Genomic DNA, 25090 nt, shown 5'->3' on the forward strand with positions numbered 1-25090 from the left:
TCCGAAATGAATACTTTGCTTCAGTATTGACCAGAGAGAAGGATCTTGATCAGGGTGACATCAGTAGTATGTAAATTAATGGAAGGTGTTCCAAGAGATAGGATATACAATTATTTGGATAGCCATGGACTGATTAGAGATGGTCAACATTTCTTGGTGCTTGGTAGGCCATGTTTTACTAGTCTTATAGTTCTTCTAGGAGGTTACCAGGAAAGTTGACGAAGGAAAGAATGTGGTCTTCATGGACTTTAGTAAGGCCTTTGAGAAGGTCCTGCATTAGGTTAGTCAGAAGTTCAGATGCTAGGTATTCATGGTGAGGTAGTGAACTGGATTCGACAATGGCTGGCCAGAGAATGGAAGAAGCCAGAGGGTAGTGGTACATGACTGCTTCTCAGACTGGAGGCCTGTGATTCGTGGTATGCCACAGGGATCGGTGCTGGGTCCACTGTTGTTTGCAATTTATATCAATGACATGGATGATAATGTTGTAAATTAGATCAGCAAGTTTTCAGATGATACTAAAATTGGAGGTGCTGTGGATGCAAAGAAGGTTTTCAAAGCTTGCAGAGGGATCTGGACCAGCTGGAAAAAGTGGCCTGAAAAATAGCAGAAGAAATTTAATGCAAACAAGTGTGAGGTATTGCAATTTGGAAGGACAAACAGAGAGAGTAACTACACAGAAAATGGTTGAGCACTGAGGAGTGCGGTAGAACAGAGGAATCTGGGAATACAGATACCCAATTCCCTGAAAGTGGCATCACAGGTGGATAAGGTTATAAAGAGAGCTTTTGGCATATTGCCCTTCATGAACCAAGTATTGAGTACAGGAGTTGGGATATTATGTTAAAGTTGTACAAGACATTGGTGAGGCCAAATCTGGAGTATTGTGTGCAGTTTTGGTCACCTAACTACAGGAAAAATATCTATAAAGATAGAAAGAGTACAGAGATTTACTAGGATGTTGCACAGACTTCAGGAACTGAGTTACAGGTGTGATGGATTATATCATATTTTATTTTGTATATAGATATGTTTTTGAAGGAGATAGAATGTGGGGTAGTGTAGGTCACAAACAAACACTTCACAACACAGATCTCATTTAAAATGCAAGAGCTTCACTGAAAGTGAGTCATGCAGGCACCAAGCGCCTATAAAACAAGGAGACTGCTTTACTAAAGAATTTCAAAAGCACGTGTAAATGGATTATTGTTTTGAAAGCAACAGATGAACGGACTCAGAAGTTTGGGTCTGGTGCCGCAATCTGTCTGGATGCAGTTTGCTGTTCCAAGAAGATCATGTGGTTTTACAAGGAGAGAGAGAGAAAACCAAACAGGCTATCTCTAAGAGAATTGGTTTCTGTAGTTATGGCAAGCTGGTAGCTTGTTGAAACTCCATTTTGAAGAAATTGATGAAGGTATGACGGTGTATATAGTGTATGTGGATTTTAGTAAGTCCCTCTTGTGCAGGAAGTCATGAGGCATGGAATCCATGGCTGTGTGGATTCAGAATTGGCTTGCCTGTACAAAGCCGAGAGTAGCAGTGGATGGGTAGTATTCCAGCTGGAGGTCAGTGATGAGTGGAGTACCGCAGGGTTCAGTTCTAGGACCTCTGCTCTTTGTGATTTTTATAAATGACCACAATGAAGAACAGAAGGATGGGTCAGTAAAAGTTTGTGAAGGTTGGAGGAGTTGTGGATAACGTTGAAGGTTCTGGTAGGATACCGACAGGATTTACAGAGTTGTGGATAACGATGAAGGTTCTGGTAGGATACCGACAGGATTTACAGAGTTGTGGATAACGATGAAGGTTCTGGTAGGATATCGACAGGATTTACAGAGTTGTGGATAACGTTGAAGGTTCTGGTAGGATATCGACAGGATTTACAGAGTTGTGGATAATGTTGAAGGTTCTGGTAGGATATCGACAGGATTTACAGAGTTGTGGATAACGTTGAAGGTTCTGGTAGGATATCGACAGGATTTACAGAGTTGTGGATAACGTTGAAGGTTCTGGTAGGATATCGACAGGATTTACAGAGTTGTGGATAACGTTGAAGGTTCTGGTAGGATATCGACAGGATTTACAGAGTTGTGGATAACGTTGAAGGTTCTGGTAGGATATCGACAGGATTTACAGAGTTGTGGATAACGTTGAAGGTTCTGGTAGGATATCGACAGGATTTACAGAGTTGTGGATAACGTTGAAGGTTCTGGTAGGATATCGACAGGATTTACAGAGTTGTGGATAACGTTGAAGGTTCTGGTAGGATATCGACAGGATTTACAGAGTTGTGGATAACGTTGAAGGTTCTGGTAGGATATCGACAGGATTTACAGAGTTGTGGATAACGTTGAAGGTTCTGGTAGGATATCGACAGGATTTACAGAGTTGTGGATAACGTTGAAGGTTCTGGTAGGATATCGACAGGATTTACAGAGTTGTGGATAACGTTGAAGGTTCTGGTAGGATATCGACAGGATTTACAGAGTTGTGGATAACGTTGAAGGTTCTGGTAGGATATCGACAGGATTTACAGAGTTGTGGATAACGTTGAAGGTTCTGGTAGGATATCGACAGGATTTACAGTTGTGGATAACGTTGAAAGTTCTGGTAGGATATAGACAAGATTTACAGAGTTGGGCAGAAAAGTGGCACTTGAAGTTCATTTCAGATAAGTGTAAGGTGATGTGTTTTGGAAGGTTAAACCTGAAGGCTAACGAGTTAATGGTCAGATATTTGACAGTGTTGAAGAATGGAAGGACATAGTTGATAGGATAGTTAAGAAGACCTATGGGATGTTGGGCTTCATTGGTCATGGATTGTCCTCAAGAGTCGAGAGATCGTGTTGTAACTCCTCAAATCTCACTAATAGGAAGGATGGGGAACCTATGGAGAGAGTGCAGAGGAGATTTAACCAGGATGCTCTTTGGATTGTAAAATAAGTCTTACAAAGCAAGGTTAGCAGAGCTAGGACTTTTCTCTTTGGAAAAAGAAGAATGGCTGAAGATTTTATAGAGGTCTACAAGATTCTGAGAGGCATCAATAAGTTGGACAGCCAGCACCTTTTTCCCCAGGACAGGAAATAGCAAACACCAGAAGACTACCATACAAAGTGAAGGGAGGAAAGTTTAGGGGAGACACTAGGAGTGTTTTTTCTAAATACCAAGTTGTGGATGCTTGTTTAGAATGACTTGACAGGAGAGGTGGTGGAAGCTGAAACATGAGGGCCATTTAAAAGACTCGGGCACATTGATGAAAGAAAAATAGAGGGTTACAAAGGTAAGAAGGGCTTCTTTTTTTTGGTAGGAATATATAGGTCAGCACAACATGAAGGGCCAAAGGTCCTATACTGTGTTGTAATGTTCTATGTTTTACTTAGTTCAATCTTTTTGGATTCATTTCTGGGCATTCAATAAAGAATGAAAATTAGAAACAAGCATCTTTTGCGGATATTGAACAAGGAAATACAAAAGCAAATTTAGACATACAATACTGGTTTTCTTTGTCCTCCTTGAATATACCTCACTATTTTATTTTTATTTTCTAATACCTTAACAGCTATTTGGCCCATCATATTTGTTTCAACTCCCATCAATCCCATTCCCCTATATCTTCCTGTGGCTTTTTTCTCTCATATCCCTCCCCCATCTTGGGGCAGTTCAATTAACCCAGCAGCCCACATGGAGGAAACCAGAGCACTGTGAATACCCCTGTGTTCATGGGGGAACCTGTAAACTCCACAGACAGTGCCCGAATGATATTGAATTTGCAGCCTTAATTCTCGCGCATGTGCCAATCAAACTCCAAGACGGGATCCCACCAAAGACTCACGCATACACACAGGAATCAACATGGCCACGCCCAGCCTACGGACCACGGGACTCCGACTAACAAGGTAAGTACACATATTTAGGCTCTTACACGCCCTGTATCCCTATTACAGATTGTCAAATACAACATAAACAGCATAAATTTTACATTTTTCCTTATTTAAAAAAAAAATTGGTAATATATTTGGATAGTCATAAATCACATAGGTCATAAATCAGGGACTACCTGTACACCTTTAAGTTTCCTCTCATCCTTCATTACTCCAAGGCCCCAGTTCAGTCAAGGTTGCTTCAGAAGACAGTCTCTCCAATCTAATTCTCTCTGCATCCTCTCCCACCGATCTCTGGCCCTCATAATATATACTGTATCTCCTCTCATCATAGAACAGAAATCTAGAGCACAGTACAGGCCATTTGGCCCAGTGTTGTGCCGACATAATAAACTGCTTTAACAACTGCCTAGAATTTCCCCACTGCATAATTCTCCATTTTTCTCAGAAAAAAAAAACTTTACCTCTTACTTACTCCCAAGTACTTTCAAACTCTGCCCCTATGTTAGCCATTTCAGCCCTGGGAAAAAGCCTCTGGCCATCCACACAATTAATGTCTTTAATTATCCTGTGTTCTCCAATCCAGACAACATGCTGATAAATCTTCTCTGCACCTTCTCCAAAGCTTCCATATCCTGTAATGAGGCAACCAAAACTGAACACAATGCTCCTGAGTTTTATAGAGCTGCATCATTACATCGCAGCCCTTAATCACGCTATGAACCTGAGCAGCAACCTCGAGGGATCTATGGGGCCTTTACCCCAAGATCTCTCTGTTCCTCCACGCTAGAGAATCCTGCCAATAACCACATGCTCTGCCTTTACGTTCAACCTTCCAAAGAGTGTCACTTCACATTTATTCAGATTGAATTCCATTTGCCAGTTGATAACAGTGCCAATGAAGCATCAAGAAAGAGCAATGCACTGTACCTGGTACTTCCCTCTCTTGGTGAGATGGCTGAGTTCCCGAAACTCCAGCTGGATGCTGGTCACCTCTGCGACAGTGCTGTCAGAGGTCCAACGAGGAGGGTGGGCAGTCCCACGGCCAATATTCACGTCAGAATATGGAATCTTCGATGGAGTATTGAAAGCTGGCATAAGACGATCCCCAAGTTCACTCTGTCAACATAAGAACCAAGACCAAAGAGCATGAACAAGAATAAGCTTTACTAAAGAGGATACGATTCTCAAAAGCGAAATTACAAAAACATTGTTTATTTAAATATTGGATTTATTGTTAGCTGAGCTTTGAGGAACAGGTGACTGATCTTGGAATGGTCAAGTTTAAAACATTCCAGACAGGCATGGGAGACAATCCTCCAGAACCATGACAGCAGACTAGTGAGGTACTCAGCGGTTAAAGGACCAACACAGCTGCAAGCTGCTGGTGACACAAGTTCTAAGAACCTTTACTGCACATCAAATTTGAACCTTGGTGATGGGCTCCTTGGGAAGTTAAACCTTCAACGAAGCATTGTCTCAACAGGACTTTTTTTGATTACAATTGTTTCAACATATGAGAAGAATACTATGCTCCTCCCTCCTTCTATCAAGTCCTTGGGAATCCAAGTGACCAAAGGGTAAACAGCTAGGAGAACGTCAAAGAAATTCAGAGAATGGTGACAAAGAAAATAGGACTTAGAACAACATAGCACAGTACAGGCCATTCAGCCTTTGAATTTGTGCCGACCTATGTAAACCTACTCCACGACAATCTAATCCTTTCCTACCTCACATCCATAACCCTCTATTTCTTACATCCATGTGCTTATCTAAGAATCTTAAATGTACCTTCCGTACCAGCCTCCACATCATGCATTCCAGGCACCCAACATTCTTGGTGTGAATCAACACCTACCTCTGTCATCTCCTTACTCTTTACTCCACTCACCTTAAACAGATGTCCTCTGGTATCGACCAGTACTGCCCTGGGAAAAAGGTGTTGGCTGTCCACCTGATCTAGTCCCCTTATAATCTTATGCACTTCTATTAAGTCACCTCTCATCTTCAATTGCTCCAAAGAGAAAATCCCTAGCTTGATCAATCTTTCATAAGACAATATTCTCCAATCCAGTCAGCATCCTGGCAAATCTCCTTTCCCCTCTCTCAAGTACATGCATCCTTTCTGTAATGAGGAGACCAGAACAAAACACAATTCTCCAAATGAACCCTCAACTTTAACACACCTTCTCCAAGTTGTTAGCAACTGCATGAGTGGAGAACATCTATTCCATATTAGTTCTTTTAACATCACACGTATGTATACAAATGTCATAATGACATAAGAGAAAGAAAAACCTTACTGCTTTATCCAGGAAGACTTGATCTCCAGTGAGGTTGTACACACTGAGTAATCCACCAAGGATACGAATTGTTGTCTCAAACAAATTCACATCCACACTTTTTGCAAGATTCAATTCATTAATCACCCACTTCCTGGCTTCTTCAAATTCTAAAAACCACAAAAGAATTATATACAGATTTTGAAAAGGGAATAAGAATGTTGAGAAACAACACATTAAGAATGATACGTTTGCTGGCTAATGGAGCTTCCTGCAGTTCAGAAGGTTCAATCTAACACTTTTTTTTTTAAAAAAGATGTCGGATGCATTCTCCCACCTAAACCACAAATGCAGTCTTAAACTTTTTTCTTTCTTTTTCCAATCTTTTTATTATTATTATAATTTATAAACACATACAGTTCAAAGAGATATTAAAAAAATACATAGTAAGTAATGAATTAATACAGAGATATTAAACAATAATATTACAGAATAAAAATATATCATAAAAAAAAAATTTTTGATCAGTTTAGGGTGTGAACTATCTCTAAAAAAAAGATATAATTAATAACAATATATGAAAAAAGTGAAAAAAAATCCCCAAAAAGGAAGAAAAAACAAATCTGAATTAAAAAAAACTTAAAAAAAAAACCTACAGATATTAACTTTTTTAATATTGGTAATATGCTCATTTTCCAAATATAGAAAGCATAAGGATACTGCCATCTAACAGACCTGGTGTCTGAAATCCCCATCTTACAATAAAGAACAATGGTATCTATGTTACACAATTCCATGAAGTCACCTTGTTTTTGGCCCAAAATCCACATGGTGTCCAGGGCATCGATCAGTGTCAATCCCAAGCCGAACCATTCACTGTAAGTCTTAGAAATCGGCTTCAATTCATCATGACCCCAAGCATACTGTTTGTATCCCTTCCATGCATGCTGGAATGCCTCGATCACTGCCCTCTGCTGTTCGTTTACAGTTGCTGAAAGTGAACGCAACCAGATCAGGCTGTTTTAGCTGCATTAATTGCCAACATACAGTTCATTACGTTAAAGATTTTCAAAAGAAAACATGAACTCCTCATATGGCAGAATTTCAAAGTGGGCCGTTTTTCTTTCCTCTGGCCAGCTGTTTAAACACTAGATGAGTGTGGGCACTGTCTCAACATGCAAACAGAATAAGAAGCAGTAATTAGAAAAATAAAAAGGGAGAAATTAGCCTAGAATAGAAAAAGGAACAGAATAACTAATGGTCAGAAAAATACCTTCAGAAATATCAGAAGCATATCACTCGACCTAGGAATGCAAGTACTCCCCAAATTCAAATAGTAAGTAATCTGATAACTTTTGATAAATTGCAATATTCAACATGTCCAAACACAGTGTGGCCTTGGCGCAGAGGAAGACTCCTGTTTGAGTGACAAATGTCCCACTCCAGTAGTTTAAACTGGTCATTCAGTGCTACAGGACACGGCACTCTCAGGAGAGATGAAGAACTCAATATGTCTTTCCTCTTGGTTGACCATTATTTAGAATGGAAGTAAACATCAGTCTGTAATTTGATTCTGGACTTCCAAAAGGAAAAAAAACAAAGTCTGTCCAGGTCGGTAGAAGAACGTCGAGCACCATCACACTGAGCACTGGCGCACCTCAGGGCTGTGTGCTCAGCCCACTCCTGTTCACACTACTGACCCATGCCTGCATCACCAGATCCAGCTCCAAAAGAGTCATCAAGTTTGCAAATGACATGACAGTGGTCGGCCTCATCAACAATAACACTTCAGAGAAGAGGTGGAAAACCTCATGAAATGGTGGAAGAATAACAACCCAAGTCTGAAGGTGGACAAGATGAAGGATATGATCATGGTCTTTAGGAGGACCAGGAATAGCCACCCACCATTACATATTAATAGCTCATTAGTGGAAAGAGTAGAGATCACCAAGTTCCTTGAAGTCCACTTAACGTGACATATCCTGGATGTACAACATCTCACTTGTCAGGAAGGCACAATGTAGACTGTACATTCTAAGAAGGCTGAAGCAGGCAAAGCTACTGGCCACCATTATGTAAACCTTCGATAGGAGCTCTACTGAGAGCCTCCTGGCTGGCTGCTGTGGAGAATTGGATCGGAGGTCAATCCACAGGGCCATAAGAGTCACAGAGAGGATCTCTGGAGTCTCCCTCCCACCACCAATCATTATGATCTACTGGGATCGATGTCTGAAGAGGGTGCGCAATATCATTGAGGACCCCTGTCAAACTGCACACAGCATCCTTCATCTGCTCCTGTCGGGGAAGGGATACAGGAATATCAGATCTAGCACCACCAGGCTGAAGAACAGCTTCTTCCCACAGGCAGTGAGATTCTGAATGACCAAAGGAAGTGCTCACATTAACCATCCAAGACAAAACAATAGCTATTTGTTTATTTATTTATTTGTATGCATTCGTCTACCTGGACGACATCCTAGTTGCCAGCCACGACTGCAAGAAGCACACAGCTCACCTGCGACACTTATGTACCCGCCTGAATGACTTTGGCCAAACAATCAATCCAGCCAAATGCCAGTTCAGGCTTAAAACCATCAACTTCCTGGACCACAGGATTAACAGTCATGGAGCAACACTGCTGACGGAGAAAGTAGAGGCTGTCAGGCATTTCACCAAAACTCACACGGTGAAGGGCCTACAAGAATTCACTGGTATGATCAACTTCTACCACCATTTCATACCAGCAGTGGTCCACATCATGTGCCCCCTGTTCACATTAATGGCAGGGAAGAAGAAAGAAAGCAGCTGGGACAAAGAATCATAGACAGCCTTCGAGAAAGTGAAGGGCCCACTGGCCAACACTACATTGCTGGTGCGCCCCAACAACCCGCATCCACCAGGGCAGTCAGAGGAGTGCTAGAGCAATAGGTTGAGGGACAATGGTGGCCTCTGGCTTTCTTCAATAGATACCTTCCACCACCCAAGCTGAAATACAGCGCCTTTGACTGACAGCTCTTGGCATTGTACCTCACAGTCCGACACTTCCGCTACTTTCTGGAAGGATGACAATTCAAAGTCTTTATGAACCATAGACCAGTAACCTTTGCATTTAATAAAGTGTCAGACCCATGGTTGGCTTGATTATTATCTAGTTGAATACCTAGGTATCGGATTGCTTGTGTTTGCCATCTAAATGGTGATTCTTTCTTAAACTTTGTGAAATCCGCATTATTCATTGGCATCGCTTCACTTTTATTTGCGTTGATCTTGTATCCCGATACTTCTCCATATTCCTTTAATTTCTTATGTAATTCTTTTATTGATATTTCTGGTGCTGTTAAGTATACTATGACATCATCTGCAAATAAACTGATTTTATATACTTTCTCTTTTAGTTTTATCCCTCTTATTTTATTTTCTGTTCTTATCAGTTCTGCCAGTGGTTCTATAGCTAACACAAACAGTGTGGGAGATAGTGGACATCCCTGCCTAGTTGACCTGCTTAATTTAAATTGGTTTGATATATATCCATTTATTGTCACCTTCGCCAATGGTCCCTTATATAATGCTTTAATCAAATTAATATATTTCTCTGGTAGGTTGAACCTCTGTAGTACTTTGAATAAATAATTCCATTCTACTCTGTCAAAGGCTTTCTCTGCATCTAATGCAACCACCCCTGTTGGCGTCTTGTTTCCTTGTACTGCATGGATTAAGTTAATGAACTTACAGATATTGTCCGTTGTTCGTCTTTTCTTAATAAATCCTGTTTGATCGAGTTTTACTATTTTTGGTACACAGTCAGCCAATCTGTTTGCTAATAGTTTAGCTATTATCTTATAATCTGTGTTAAGTAGAGATATTCGTCTATACGATGCTGGTGTTAGTGGATCTTTCCCCATCTTTGGTATTACAGTAATTATTGCTGTTTTGCATGAATCTGGCATGTTTTGCATTTCTTTAATCTGGTTCATTACTTCCAGGAGAGGAGGAATTAATAAGTCTTTAAATGTTTTATAGAATTCTATTGTGAGTCCGTCCTCTCGGCGTTTTATTGTTCGGTAGTTTTTTTAATATACCCTGTATTTCCTCTATTTCAAATATTTTATTAATTTATTTTGCTCCGCTTCTTGCAATTTCGGTAGTTCAATTTTAGCTAGAAACTCATCTATTTTCTCTTCTTTCCCTTTGTTCTCAGTTCGATATAGTTGCTCGTAGAATTCCTTGAAGTTTTCATTGATCTCCGTTGGGTTATATGTAATTTGGTTGTCCTTTTTCCTTGATGCCAATACCGTTCTTTTAGTTTGTTCTGTCTTAAGCTGCCAAGCTAGTATTTTGTGTGTTTTTTCTCCTAACTCATAATACTTCTGTTTTGTCTTCATTATGTTCTTCTCCACCTTGTATGTTTGTAGCGTTTCATATTTTATTTTTTTGATAATTCTCTTCTTTTTGTTGTATCTTTCCTTATTGCTAAATCTTTTTCTGTACTTGCTATTTCCCTTTCCAGCTGTTCTATTTCCCGATTGTAGTCCTTCTTCATCTTAGTTACATAACTTATCTGTCCTCTGCTGAACGTTTCATTGCATCCCATTGTATAAATTTATCTTTCACTGATTCCGTATTTATTTCAAATTACATTTTAATTTGTCGCTCAATGAATTCTCTAAAATCCTGTCTTTTAAGTAGCATGGAGTTTAATCTCCATCTATACATTCTCTGTGGGATGCCTTCCAGCTCTATTGCTAATAACAGGGGTGAGTGATCCGATAACAACCTAGCTTTATATTTCGTTTTTCTAACTCTCCCTTGGATGTGGGCTGACAACAGGAACAGATCTATCCTTGAGTATGTTTTATGTCTACCCGAATAATATGAGTATTCTTTCTCCTTTGGATGTTGTCTCCTCCATATACCCAAAAGTTGCATTTCCTGCATCGATTTAACCATAAATTTGGTTACTTTGTTCTTTCTGCTAGTCTTTTTTCCAGTTTTATCCATCTTTGAGTCCAAATTAAGATTAAAGTCCCCTCCTATCAGTATATTCCCCTGCGTATCTACAGTCTTCAAAAAGATATCATGCATAAATTTTTGATCCTCTTCATTAGGTGCATATACATTGAGCAAATTCCAAAATTATGAATATATCTGACACTTTATCATTACATACCTCCCTGCTGGATCTATTATTTCCTCCTCTATTTTGATTGGTACATTTTTATTGATTAACATTGCTACTCCTCTGGTTTTGAATTATATGATTCTGCCGTTACGTGCCCTACCCATTGTCTCCTTAATTTCTTGTGTTCCACTTCAGGTAGATGTGTTGCCTGCACGAATTCTATATCAATTTTTTCTTTCTTCAGTAAATTTAACAGCCTCTTCCTTTTGATTTGGTTATGTATTCCATTAATATTTATAGTTATATAGTTCAACATGGCCATTTCATACTTTGTTTACATCTCATTTCCGCTTCGTCATCACCACCTTTCCTCCTTATCCATTTGTTTTCTTTTTTTTGAACACACTGTAAGACAACACTTCTAAAACATAAAATATTTCCACTATCCCCACATCTAAAATTCCCTTAACCCCAAATGTCCCCCCTCTCTCTGAATTGCCCCTTGTCCCTTGCCGGGCAACCACAACTCCCCTCTCCATTTGGATTGCAAACCTGCTCGCAAGCGTCAACTGATTTCGCAGTGACTGTTATTCTCTCCCATCCAGCCCACTCCAGAAAAGACTTTTATCTTCACATATAACAAAGCTCACCCTCTTAATTCCCCTTTACTTCCTTCCTTCCCCTTCTTAATTCTTATACATTATTTTTCTTCTTTATATGAAGTTTGTCATCATTCTTGTTCTTGTTACATCTCTTAATCTCTCTGTTTGTTTTGCAGACGTTCTGCAAATTCTCGTGCTTTCTCCAGATCCGAGAACAGTCTGCTTTGCTGCCCCGGGATAACTATTTTAAGCACCGCCGGAAATCTTAACATAAATTTATAGCCTTTCTTCCATAGGATCGATTTTGCTGTGTTAAACTCCTTCCTCTTCTTCAGGAGCTCAAAACTTGTGTCTGGGTAGAAAAAATTTTTTTGATCTTTGTATTCTAATGGTTTTTTGTCTTCTCTCATTTTTTTCATTGCCTTCTCCAATAAATTTTCTCTTGTCGTATATCTCAGGAATTTTACTAGAATCGATCTTGGTTTTTGTTGTGGCTGTGGTTTTGGGGCTAATGTTCTGTGTGCCCTTTCTATTTCCATTCCTTCCTGTATTTCTGGCATTCCCAGGACCCTGGGGATCCATTCTTTTATAAATTCTTTCATATCTTTGTCTTCTTCATCTTCCTTAAGGCCCACTATCTTTATATTGTTTCTCCTATTATAGTTTCCCATTATATCCATCTTGAGCTAACAACTGTGTTTATTTAACTTTTTTATCAGTTTCTTCCAATTTTCTTTTTAAGTTGTCCACTTCCATTTCTACAGCGGTTTCTCGTTTTTTCCATCTTGTCTACTCTTTTCCCTATTTCTGTCATGACCAGCTCTAATCTACTCACTTTTTCTTCCGTACCTTTTATTTTTCTTTTTATTTCATTAAATTCTCATGTCTGCCATTCTTTTACTGTTTCCATATATTCTTGAAATTTTTTTTTCTATGTACAGTCCATTCCCTTTATCTTCTATTTCTCTGTGCAGAGCTTGATCTTCTCCCTCCTCTTCCCCTGTGTCCACTCCAGGGCCTGTGTCCTCTACCCTCTCTTCCTTATATCTGTGTCTCTTCTGACTTTCTTGTTGGGTTGTTTGTCTCAGTTTGCTGGGTATTTTTTTTTATGGTGTCTTGATGTTGGTCCTCTTCTTCTGGGCTGGTCATCTGCTGTGTCTATGATTTCCTTTTTTAATTCTCCTCCCTCCAGTTCCCATTATTTTCTATATCTTCCCACTGGGAGCCCTGCTATTGGGTCTTTCCCAGCTGTTCAAGCTGTGGAGTTCCACTCCACAGCTGGTCCCCCCTCCCGTCAGTGTTGTCTTTGTCATGCACGGTTGTGCACCTCTGTTTGGCTCCATGAGCCATCTTTGTAGTCCTGCGTTCAGTGGGTCTCAACCCTGCTTGGTTTCCACTGACCTCAGGGAGTGGGCTCCTCTTTCCACAGCAGGTCCCTGCTTCTTTGTACAGGTAAGGCCTTCACCTTTCTCTTCCGGCATCTTTCCTTCTTTTCTTCCCGTTGTTTTTGGCTTTTCTTTCTTTGGTGCCATTTCCTCCACACCTTTATTTTTTTATTTGTTGTGGTTTGTGTGTCTGGGGCTTTGCTTTTTCTTTACTTTTTTCCTTCTTTTCTGGAGAGGGCTGGTATTCTCCTACCGGCCACTACTCCATCATGTGACTCCTCCCCGCTACAACCTTAAAGGTTAAATTCAATGCGATCATGATTCAGCATCAAATGTTACCCCTACTGAACCTCCTTGGACATTTCTAGAGTGCTCCATATTGATTGCATGGAGACCAGACAAACAAACAAACATATATGCACAAATATATATTAGGTAAGATTGGACAACCTTGGAATTTTTTTCTTCTTTGGAGTGTTGGATGCAGAAAGGTGACCTGATAGATGTTTATAAAATTATGAGAGGAATGGACAGGATAGATAGTTCCATCGTTCTCTCCTCCACCCCACCCCTCCAAGAGTGGAACTATCCAATACTAGAGAGCGTAGGTTTAATGTGAGAGTGGGGAAAGTTTAAAGAATGGCAAAGCAAGTTTTGTTTATATCCTTACAAAGACAGTGGTGGGCACCTGGAATATGCTGTCAGCGGAGGTAGTGGAAGCAGCTACATAGGTATCTACACAGACACAAGAGCAGAAAGGGATAGAGCACACATGTCAAACTCTGGCCCGCGATATAATTATATTTGGCCCGCAAATGTCACCCCCACCATCCTCCCCCTTCATTGCACATCCTTCCCCATTGTAACACGAGAAATTGTAACACGAGAAGTCTGTCGATGTCATCAGCCGGCAAGCCAGTTGAAAGGGTCCCCGCACAACCAGTCACTTCTCCCACCTGTCGAGCGGTGCGGCGGATGGGCGAGCGCCTGTGATTTCCTGTCGGCGCGACGGGCATGGCAGGCTGCGCACGGCCCCTGGGGAGCGCGAGCCCTGTGCGACTGGCACCGGACGGCCCTTCCACAGCGCGAGCGCACTTCTCCCGGTCGCCACGGCCTTCAGCGCTTGCACTCGCGCGGACCCCAGGGACGGCTGGTTCGGCCCTGCACGTGAAGAGAGAGATGGTAGCTGTCCGCAAAGGCTGATCGGCAGCGTGCTGGGCCTGAGTGGGTGGGTAAGCAGGGGTGGGCAAGCAGGGGTGGGCAGAGGGTGTAGGCAGAGGGTGTAGGTGGGGAGTAATGGGCAGGGGAAGTTATGGTGGTGCGAGGGGCAGTTAGAGGGAGGGATGAGTAGAAGGAGGGGTGGATAGGGAAGTAAAAGGGGAGGGGCAGGGCAAGTAGGGGAGGGGTGATTAGAGGGTGAGAGATGGGTAAAGGGAGAAACAGGTTGAGGGGAGAGGCAGTAGAGGGGCGTGTATAGGATAGGGTGGGTAGAGGCAGAGCGAGTGGAGTGAGGGGTGAGTAGAGGTTGGGTAAAGGACTGGTCAGGTAGAGGGATGGTGGGTCGAGGGTGAATAGAGGCCTAGAGCCTGAGGAGTGAGCAGGAAATGCTGAGTCCTGATGCAGGCCAAAATGGACACAGCCTGTGAAAGCTGACTACATCTCCACAGGGACCAAATATGTTTCCCTCAGGTCAAGCAAAGGGTGAACTTGAGCTACCTACTCCTGACCTGTAACATTATCCTCCTAAAGTTATATCCTAAAGTTTAACATTACATATGCTGAAAGAAGAGAAAACATGCAGATGTTGTTGAAAATTTTCAATAAATATTTAGTTCGGTCCTCGACTTAGTCCAAGTTTTTAATTTTGGCCCTCCGTGAATTTGAGTTTGACACCCCTGGGATAGAGGGATATGAACCATGCACAAACAGATGGGCTGGATGGACATCACAGTGCTGACATGCTGGGCTGAATGGCCTGCTCCTGTGCTGTCCTCCTCCACGATGAAGCACAAAAAACAATTTTTAAAAAAGCATCTGTTCCCAGAGGGCAGGATTGGAAGGCCACTGAATACTCTCTTCATGGTAAAATGCTAAATTAAATGCATTCCTCACATTGGAAAACAATAATGTATTGAATGTCAGAAACTGCAGGACTCAGAGATGACAGTCAAGCCAAAGTAATGAAGGTAACCAGTGCATTAGTGACTAGACAGGTTTTCTGGGGCATCATGAGGATTCAAAGTCTTTCTTCCAGGATTTGAAACCACCCAGTCTGAATCTATCTGCCATCTGATGTGGTGAATGTGAGCATGATCTTAAGTTTTAAGAATAAATAGGATATATACATAGATGGGAGAGGTCTAGAGGGTTATGGAATGGGAGCAGGACGATGGGATGAGTAGAATGATGAGTGGCACAGACTAGAAGGGCCAAATAGCCTGTTTACTACGTTGTAGCATTCTAAGGTTCTAAAATAAGTTAGTAGGGTTGACTAAACTGAAAAATAATCTGTTGTATGTGATGTCATATATGTACTCTGACAATAAATCTGAACTCTGAATTGCCTGGTTTCAAATTCCCAGTTGCCTGCTGCTTTTCCTTAAACTGAACACAGCCCCAAGAGAGTGGAAAAGGGACTAAAACAAGTACACCTTACATGGGTGTGCTACCTGCTTCTCTGGCGTTTGCTTTCTCGTGAAACACAGGCTTCTCCTCTTGCTTTGAATTGATTAAAGCTGCAGTCACCCGACCTGGTTCAATTTCCACTCCACGCCAACTGCAAGAGTAAAAAAAATCAAAGTTCAAGGTTCCTTTTGTCAAATATAACATATACATTAACTTTTGCCTGCTGTAAGGCAGACAAAGAATCACCATTAGTGTCACCCTCCACCCCTTATTGTACAAGAGAAAGAGAAGCAAAAGAAAATTCCTTTAAGCACTGAATGTCCGGAGATTCGCCACCACTGTTCTTGCAGTCTCTGTAGCTCCACAGACTCCAGTTCAATTCATCAGTAATTATTGTTGATCCTGTCAGGCTAAAGATTGCGACAGCTAAAGAAATTTCTTTGCATCTCTGTTCTAAACAGACACCTTCAATCCTGAAGCACCCATCACCCACCATCTCCCCACCCCCCCCACCCCCAACCCGAAGTCCAGGCAACATCCTCATATCTTCTCTGTACCCTCTCCAGCTTGATATCTTTCCTACAGCACAATGACCAAAAGTGAACACACCATCCCTAATGAGTCTTTGTCCAAAGTGCAGGTATACCTTCTCCCTCAGAACACCCTCTGGTGACTTGCCATCCACAAAATGATAAATTCACCAGCCTATAATCTTACAGGTTAATGTCAAACAACTGGTCACAATTATGTGGCCTGGAGGTCAGTGGACTGACTACATACAACAAGACAACGGCTGTCTTGTTCCCATGTATCCTACTCACTGTGGAAAGATGAGCACACTTGTGCCTACTAGTTAACACTGCTGCAGATTTGGGGAGTACAAATTATCAATATCCACCTTCAATGAACCATTACAATGACAGCAGCTTCTACAGACTATGTTACACGGTTAGATTCAGAAATCTGCTCCTTCCCACAGTGGACAGTTCTGCAAGCTTCATTAATGTAATCTCCACAATCAGTAATCTCTCAAGCACCATTCTTGTTATAAACAAAAATAAAAATCACCAAAACTGCAACATTTCACTCTGAGGCACAAATACTACTTCACTGAATAACTAACACTAATTTCTGCTCAACAAATGAGCTGGCCCTGATTTTAAAAAAAACTATGATCTGTAAAGCAAAGCCATGTCATTTCCACATGTGTCAAGAAACAAAAGTTGGAAAAACAAATTGTACTTATTTACTCCCCCCACCCCTCACAAATCCCATGGGAGAAAATTTTATTCCATATTTTTGAATGGTAATTTGGGGAATCCTGTGAGAGTCAATGCGAATTTCTGAAATAGCCTCGACATTGGACTTGTCTGTAGACAATGAGAATTATGGGAACAGATAATGTAAGAAAGGTGCAACAACAATAGGGTTATAAAAAGGGGGGGGGGGGGAAGAGGTCTTTGTGTGCAATTACAGGGCAAATAAAGGAAGACAAGGCTTGTGTTTTGTTGACTCAACAACAAACCGAACCTTAAATAAAAATTGCAGTGAAATATAAAAGTCTGCAGATGCTGTGATTGTCATTAATAAACACAAGTGCTGGAAAAACTCAGGAGCTTCCGCAGTGAGTGTAGGTGGTCACAACTCAGGCCTGAGCTCTTTGACAGGGTAGGAGCAGGTAGCAGGTAGGCAGCTGAATAAAAATGTGGGTGTAGAAGGAAGAAGAGGCAAATAAAAATTAATTTGTTGAGCCAGGGTTAACTTCTCTTGGCCTCTCTTCAGATATCCCAAAATGTTTGATTGTGCTTTAGTGAAAAGGAAAATGTTCTGAGATTAAGTTTACACAGCATGGAAAGATGCCATCTAGTCCAAAATGTCCATGGCAACCATGATGCCTCATTTACACTATTTCCATCTGGCCAGGTTTGGTCCATATCTCTCCAAAAGTTTCTTAACCATGTACCTATACAAATGTTTTTTTTAAATCATGGCAATTGTACACCTGCTAACACTTCCACTGGCAGCTCATTCCATATACCCACCATCCTCTGGGGGGGGGGGGAATGTTCCGAAGGTCCCCTTTAAATCTTTCCCTTCTCACCTTCAACCAATGCCCTTTAGTTTTTGTCCTTCGCAATACAGGGACAAAATAGGCTATGGCCAAATACACCAATTGCCAAATCTCATCAATTTTCTACCCCCCTGCAAAGAAATTAGCTGATCCAAACTGCTCTTATAACTGAAGTCCTCCAACCCAAACAACATTCCTATGATCCTTTCCAGTGCCTTCTCTGGCTAAATCTCAAAATTAGGTGGCACCCGGAGCTGCTGTCACGGCAGCGCTGACACTGGTGCGGACTCAGAGAGATCGGGTAGTGGAGACACAGCATTTCCACTTAGGGAGCTATCGCACAGGTCTCTTACTGACGGCTCCAAACAGGCTTTAAATGGCTGTTAAAGGAGCCAACGGTGTTTTATTTAAAATCCTGCTACCGCAGTGTCTGGGACCAAGATGGCAGCACCTGTGTTCAGAAGCTGCCTCAAGGGGCAGCAGATTGGTGCAGGGCACCAGTAACAGGGAGAAAACTAACCCACCCACCCCACAAACTACCATTGAAAAAGAGAAGTAGAGTAGACCCCAAGAACGGTAACCATGTGAAGGGCTCTACGTCTGAAGGACGCACACAGATGGAGAGTTGCTGGCAATTGGCAGGTGAAGAACCCACAGGTTGCAGTCTGCTGGAGACTGGCTCATGAGAACCAAGTATTAGAACCAGGATTCAAGAGGATGCTGATGGAATGAAGTATCCTGAACATCCCTGAGCATTGAAAGCCTCCTCATTGTGTCGGAGGTTTGGATCTGGGCTTGGATTGCCAGGTTTGAACTGAACTGAAGGTTTGTGTGGCTGCAGGAGCACTGGAGGCAAATCCAGGAACACTCGACTCTGGAGGGACTCTCTTTTCCTGAATATAAAAGTTTATCTTTGCCTTATGGCAGATCTAAAGGCAATTTTGTGTAATATTACACTGTTGTTTTATTACATGACAATAAGGGGTATCTGATCTGATACCTATTGGTATACCCTCTAGCAACAAGAACTCCAAAAATAACTCAAGTGCAGACTAACCAAGGAATTGTACAATTTGCTCCCAGCTTCTATTAAAGCCAATCCAAGACCACTAATACCAAGAGGCAATGAAGAAAAGATTTTAAAAAAATTATATCGAAGAAAGAATTATTGGGCATACAGTTGTATTGCTGAAGTATTTAGTTTTGTAAGAAATTGTTCTTCAACTGTTTATTGAAAACTTTGCATTGTTGGAAAACATTAACTCTCCTGCTTCAATGACATACAACCTTAACTTCACACAATTTTTTTTTCCCAGAGCAATGAAGAGATCTCAGAAATAAAGCCTTCATGCACCCATGCTTACAAGTTCAAAGTTGGGCCAATCTATGTAAAACTAATTTTTGCCTGACCTTGCATCTGGAAAGAAGGAAAGATGCGAGTCTTGGATAAAGGAAAGGATACGAGTTGCAGTTGGCAAAAAAATAGAGGTCAGAACTAGAGTTGAGGAAAATGAGGTTGAACACCTGAAAAACAAAGAAATAACAGTGTGAAACACAAAAGTCTGCAGATGCTGTGACTATAGCAAAAACCCACCAACTGCTGGAGGAACTCAGCCAGTCTTTAAACATCCATAGGAGATATATTGCCAATGATCATAGGACATATTGCTAACGGTTCAGGCCTTATGTTTGTGTAAAAGATGTTATGGGCCCAGAAGACCAACCAAGACAAATGGTTGCTTTTAATTATCTTTAAAAATGAAAATAGGATCAAACTTTAACTTATTACTACTAACTTAACTAACCTAACTTAACCCCCTTGTAATTCTAAATGCATGTGTATGTAATGTGTATATAAGTTCAGAAAAGTTCTTTAATTCACAGTCCAATCTCACTTTTCACTCCTCAAAGTTCACTGGAATCAGGCAATTCTTATACTGTGCATGAAAGTACAGATTCTATCACCAATGTGTATATGTACATATGTACAGATGATAGTGCAGGATGACTGTAATTGGCTGAGAGTGTAGCCACACCTACTGGCAGGTCTTAAAGGATTGCTCCAAGATCGACCAGGTCATTCTGGACTGGTCGGCCTACTTGTGATATGCTCCAGTCTTGTAGTTAATAAAAGCCTTGGTTTGGATCAACAAGTCTTTGGTTCTTTCGACGCGCACTACACACTGTGCACAAAATTTAACATTTATGAATCGTCATCAAGTTTTGGTGCTTGAAAGGTAAATGGTTACTCCTCAGGAATGTTCTTGTCGGTTTTCAGAGTGAGATTTCTTGCTCGTTGGACACAAACTAATTCCTTCCAATCAGCCACTTGTGTCTTGCTGAAGAAACTTGCCCCATCAGGATTTTCCAGATGATAACCTCTTCTTTCAGTTACCACAGAGTTCCTTTTCTGTTTCCCTTATCTCAGGGGAAACATTATATAGCCATCTATCTCCTCTTGGATGGACCAGAAGGGCTTTGAACAGGCTGAACCAAGAACTCACAACTCGTCTTCAAAATGAGGTTTTTCCACAAATTGCCAGCTCATCCTGTTCCAGTCCCAGCTGCTGCTGCTGAACTGCATTCTCATTCTCTCTCTCTCTCTCTCTCTCTCTCTCTGAAAATCACATGACCCACTTAGAACAGCAAACTGCATTCAGACAGACTGCAGCACTGGACACAATCTTCAAAGTCCGTTAATCTGTTGTTTTCCAAAATAATCCATTACTCTGCAGTATGTCCAATTAACACCTACTTGTGAAGTCTCTATAGGCATTCTTCAAAGATTTTGCATAGGCACTTGGAGCCTGGACTGTCTGGCTTGAGCAGAGCTCTGGCATTTTAAATGAAATCTGTGTCGTGGTGTTTGTTTGTGACCTACCTAAAAAACCCACAATTTATCTCCTTTAAAATGTATCTATATACAATAAAAAATATAACATAATCCGTCACAAAGACAACAGCAAAAGGAAGAGAGAGAGGTTGGGGGTGGGGTGGGGAGGGGGAGATAACGGTGGAGGAAGTGGGGAGTGGGGTAGATTTTAACGAAAGCCAAAGAAGTGGATATTAATGCCATCCGGTTGGAGAGTGCCCTATCGGAGGATGAGATGTTGCCATCTGGTTGCAGGGTACCCTGTCAGAAAACCTCACTCTCCCAGCCAAACCCCTCTGACCTTCTCAGTGTCACCACCACATTGGGTGATCCTTACACTCACTATCCTCCTCCTGCGTCTGAGATCCACCACCTGATTACTGACTGGTTAACAAACCCACGCATGTGCACTATTACTCCGGCGCATTGCTGCGGTTACATCAGTAACAATCGGCACCACTCTCGACGCAGGTAAATACACAACCGCAATATTTCTACCTCCCCCACCTCAACCTCCAAGCCATGCAAGGTGGTGACTGACTGGAACTGTCCCCCAATGTAACAGTCTGAATGGCTGACAGTTTGGCCTGGCCTCGTATGACAGTACAAGACAGGTGATGTACAGTTCAAATGGCAAGGCTCTGACGCAGAACATAGTCCATCGACATACACTGACTTCAACCTGTTGATGGAAACTGCATCAGCTTTTCCATTCCTGTTGATCACAAAAGTCTTGGGTGGCATCATAAGACCTGAAAAGGACCACCATCAACGGGCTAAGAGGTTTGCGAACAGCATCATGCTGAAGGAACACAAGTGCATACACTGCAGGTGACACGTGTCGCATAGGATTAGATTGGAGTAATCTCATTTTTTTTAAACCAAAAACAATCAACAAGCCAGATCATAGATCATTGTCCTTGGACTCAGATTCACAAACTCACCAGGCAAGGTTAACATAATGCCATATAATAGCTCTGCCTCTGAACATCCAAGATCCACCTTTAAGCAGTAGGCAGGCCAAGGAGAACCATTAGGCAAACGTTGGCTCCACATAGATGCATCACCACCTGCTGTCAATGCTACTTTCATTTGTCGATGGAAACGCTCAATGAGGCCATTGCTAAGCTGTAGTGAGCATACAGGTAGTCCCCAAAAGATCAATGAGAACTCGGAACAAAGCCGACTCGAACTGGGTCCCTTGGTTCATCATAATAGTGCCTGGAACACCAAAAGATTGAATCCAACGATCCATGAAGGTCCAAGCAATTGTCTCCACAGATATATCAGTGTCAGGAATGGCCTCCTCCCACCTGGAAGCCCAGTCTTCGCAAGTGAGCAGATAAGTACATCTCCAAGATGGCGGAAGCTGGCCTACCAAGTCTAGATGCGCATGCTGAAAACAGGAATCTGGAACAACAAAATTCCCCAGCTTGGATTTCATGTGGCTGGAGACTTTAGAGCATTGACACGGCAAGTAGGTCCTTGCCCATAATCCAACATCCCGTTTAACATGAGGCCAAGTAAAATATTCTACAATCAGTTTGATTAAAGCTCTTCTACCTGGATGAGATAGATTACGAAGAGACTCAAAAACTTCTCATCTCATTACCACTGGCTGAAAAGGACTAGGTCTTCCTGTGGAAAAAAAAATCAAAGACTAGCATTTCATCCAGAGTCACACCTTGAAGATGAAGACCAGAGTTGACCCAACAGTACTGGATGAAATTGGGATCAGTGTGCTCTGCACAAGTCATGGTGGTGAAATCAATGGCAGTAGTTGTATATAATCAGTCAATGTCAAGTCTAGATAGGTGTCGGGCACTGCATTCACTTTTCCTTGGATGTTCTATATGACCAATGAAAATTGTAAGATGAAGCCGAATTTCTTCGGGTGAGTAGAGATGTCTGCTGCGTAAGAGGCTGGTGGTAGGTATAAGTGGTGAAAGGACAACTTTCTAATAAAAAATGGAAATGTTTTAGATGGCTAAGAGTTCTTGACCAAACATACTATACTTTTCCTGAGCCAGTGACAGCTTGGCTGAAAAAAATTCCAGAGGTTACAATTGTCCACAGACACATTGTTCTAACACTGCTCCCACAATGTGTTGTGAGAGAAAGCAAGGCGTTGGGCTTTTGATGAACAAGCATAGTAGCAATCGCAAGTGTTGTCTTCATGTCATTGAAAATACACACAGTATCATCTTCTAAAATCAATGGTCTTTTGGGAACAGACTTTTCAGATCCTTTGAGTTGTTTAGTAAAGGGTGATAGGGATGTTGTTGCATGCAGCAGGAAACAGTGATAGAAATTCATCACGCCTAAAAACACTGCAACTGGCCAAAAGCAACAGGTGTAAGAAATTCTCAAACTTCTCCCACTTTTGATTCATTGGGCAAAATACCATTTTGTGTAAAGATGTCCCAAAAATAAGATTAGCAGCAGCAAAAAGGCATTACTGGGATTGATCACAATGTCAAATTCATCAAGCCTCTGAAACAATGAGATAAGGTGGCACTTGTGCTCCTCTTCACCCACACTTGCAACCAAAAGATCATCGATAGAAACAAACCAGGCCAGAGAGTACACGTTTCATAAACTGCTGGAATGTCTGAGCTGCATTCCATAGACTGAATGGCATTTGCAGAAACTCAAACGTGCTGAAAGGGGTAATTACTGCTATCTTGGCAACATCAGAAAGCTCAACTAGAATTTGGTAGCAAGAACGTACTAGCTCTATTTTTGTAAACTCATGCTTGCAGTGGAGGTTTGCTGACAAATCTTGTAAATTGAAGATGTTGTATTGGTCAGGTACGGTGGAATTATTCAGGGCATGATAATCACCACAAGGCTACCAATCCCCAGGAGATTGTTTTGGAACCATATGCAATGGTAACACTCAGTAGCTGTCAGATCTGTGGACTCTGCCCAACTCTTGCATGTGGTCAAATTCTGCTTTTGTGATTTTAAGTCAGGAGTAATCTACGAGTCTATGCTGCAATTGGAGGACCCAGAGTCTCTAAGTGGCGGGTTACTGCATATATAATATCTATATGGTGATACAATGGGGTCACTAGGTGAAAGATGACAAATGTAGCTCACTTAACATACAAGATCTGCTGTCCAAGACACAACAATTATTTTAAATCCACCAATGAAAAATGTGACAAAAAAATCTGCTCCCAAAATGGAATTTGCCACATTTGCAACCACAAAAACCCACTGGAAAGGTCTGTTGAGATCAAAAGCTAACTTGAGTGACCTCTGGCCTACACTTGAATAAGCGAATCGTTCACGGCTGAAAGAACACATGACACATTAGGGTGTCTGCGTTCCTTCGTTGTCAGAGGGACCACAGAGATCTCTGCACTGGAATCGTCAAAAAATTGAACACCTGACAGTCTGTCTTTGAGGAAGATACGGCAGCCGACATGCCCACGGCAGCAGTTGCCTCTTCTGCTGGGCCTAGTTGTTTACTGGTTGCCATTTGTAGAAGTCGCAAGGTGGCTGACAGGACCAGATGGCAGCACCAAATCTCTAGTGCTTCCAACAAATATCCCGCCAATTGCCTTTACCACATCCTCAATCACCACAATTCCAACCACGGTGATGGAAGGAATTATGCTGCGTGCCCAGAGCCTGGACCTGCATAGTCAGTGTTGCCATTTTCTGCTCAAACTCAGTTATCTTCGATTGATAAGGTGCTGGCGATTCACAAGGCGCAATAAGCATTTGTTCCAGCTCCATTTGCTCCTGCTAACTAGGGGGAAGTAACCAATCTTATCTTCATTGCAGAGGTCATGGACATCGAGGTTGGCATGACCCGCCAATTGTTTGAGGGTAGACATTCGACAGACTCACCAAATGTCCTTGAACATGAAGTAAACATCAAAAGAACCGGTTTCCAAAAATCCCCTTCAACATGGGTCTGTTCCAGCTAGCTTGTGCCAACTCCTCAACATCTGTGATGGTTGCTTATCACCTAGCCTGTCATCAGCTCATAATCAAGCAATACGAAGCTCCCAAGATGGCCGAGTACACTGCAGAGTAGCCACCTTAAGCATGTCGTATGGGAGATTACCTTTCGGATCCACTAAAACATTCTCCATTTCACAGGCAATCTGCTCTGGAAGATGCGCTACAAATAAACCACATTTCATCTTCTTGTCACACAGAGGGTGGAGAAACATGCCTCAAGGATCATGAACCATGCTGGTGCATTATTAATAAAAAGGGAGCAATCTCCAGTTTGAC

The 25090-nt window shown here is 41.8% G+C and overlaps 1 protein-coding gene across 6 annotated transcripts in view; it reads right to left on the bottom strand.

The window, feature by feature from the left end:
• The window catches only part of LOC138762189 (endoplasmic reticulum mannosyl-oligosaccharide 1,2-alpha-mannosidase-like), a 102288-nt gene that overhangs the window by 39760 nt on the left and 37438 nt on the right, over window positions 1-25090 (bottom strand). For all 6 annotated transcript variants that reach the window (XM_069935770.1, XM_069935778.1, XM_069935789.1 and 3 more), the window contains 4 exons: window positions 15938-16044; window positions 6968-7153; window positions 6184-6332; window positions 4811-4999 (listed from right to left, as the gene is read on the bottom strand). In XM_069935770.1, the coding sequence (XP_069791871.1) occupies window positions 4811-4999; window positions 6184-6332; window positions 6968-7153; window positions 15938-16044 (631 nt within the window). The remainder of the gene's footprint in view (window positions 1-4810; window positions 5000-6183; window positions 6333-6967; window positions 7154-15937; window positions 16045-25090) is intronic.

Source organism: Narcine bancroftii, chromosome 1 (assembly GCF_036971445.1).
Source record: "Narcine bancroftii isolate sNarBan1 chromosome 1, sNarBan1.hap1, whole genome shotgun sequence".
Classification (NCBI taxonomy): Eukaryota; Metazoa; Chordata; class Chondrichthyes; order Torpediniformes; family Narcinidae; genus Narcine; species Narcine bancroftii.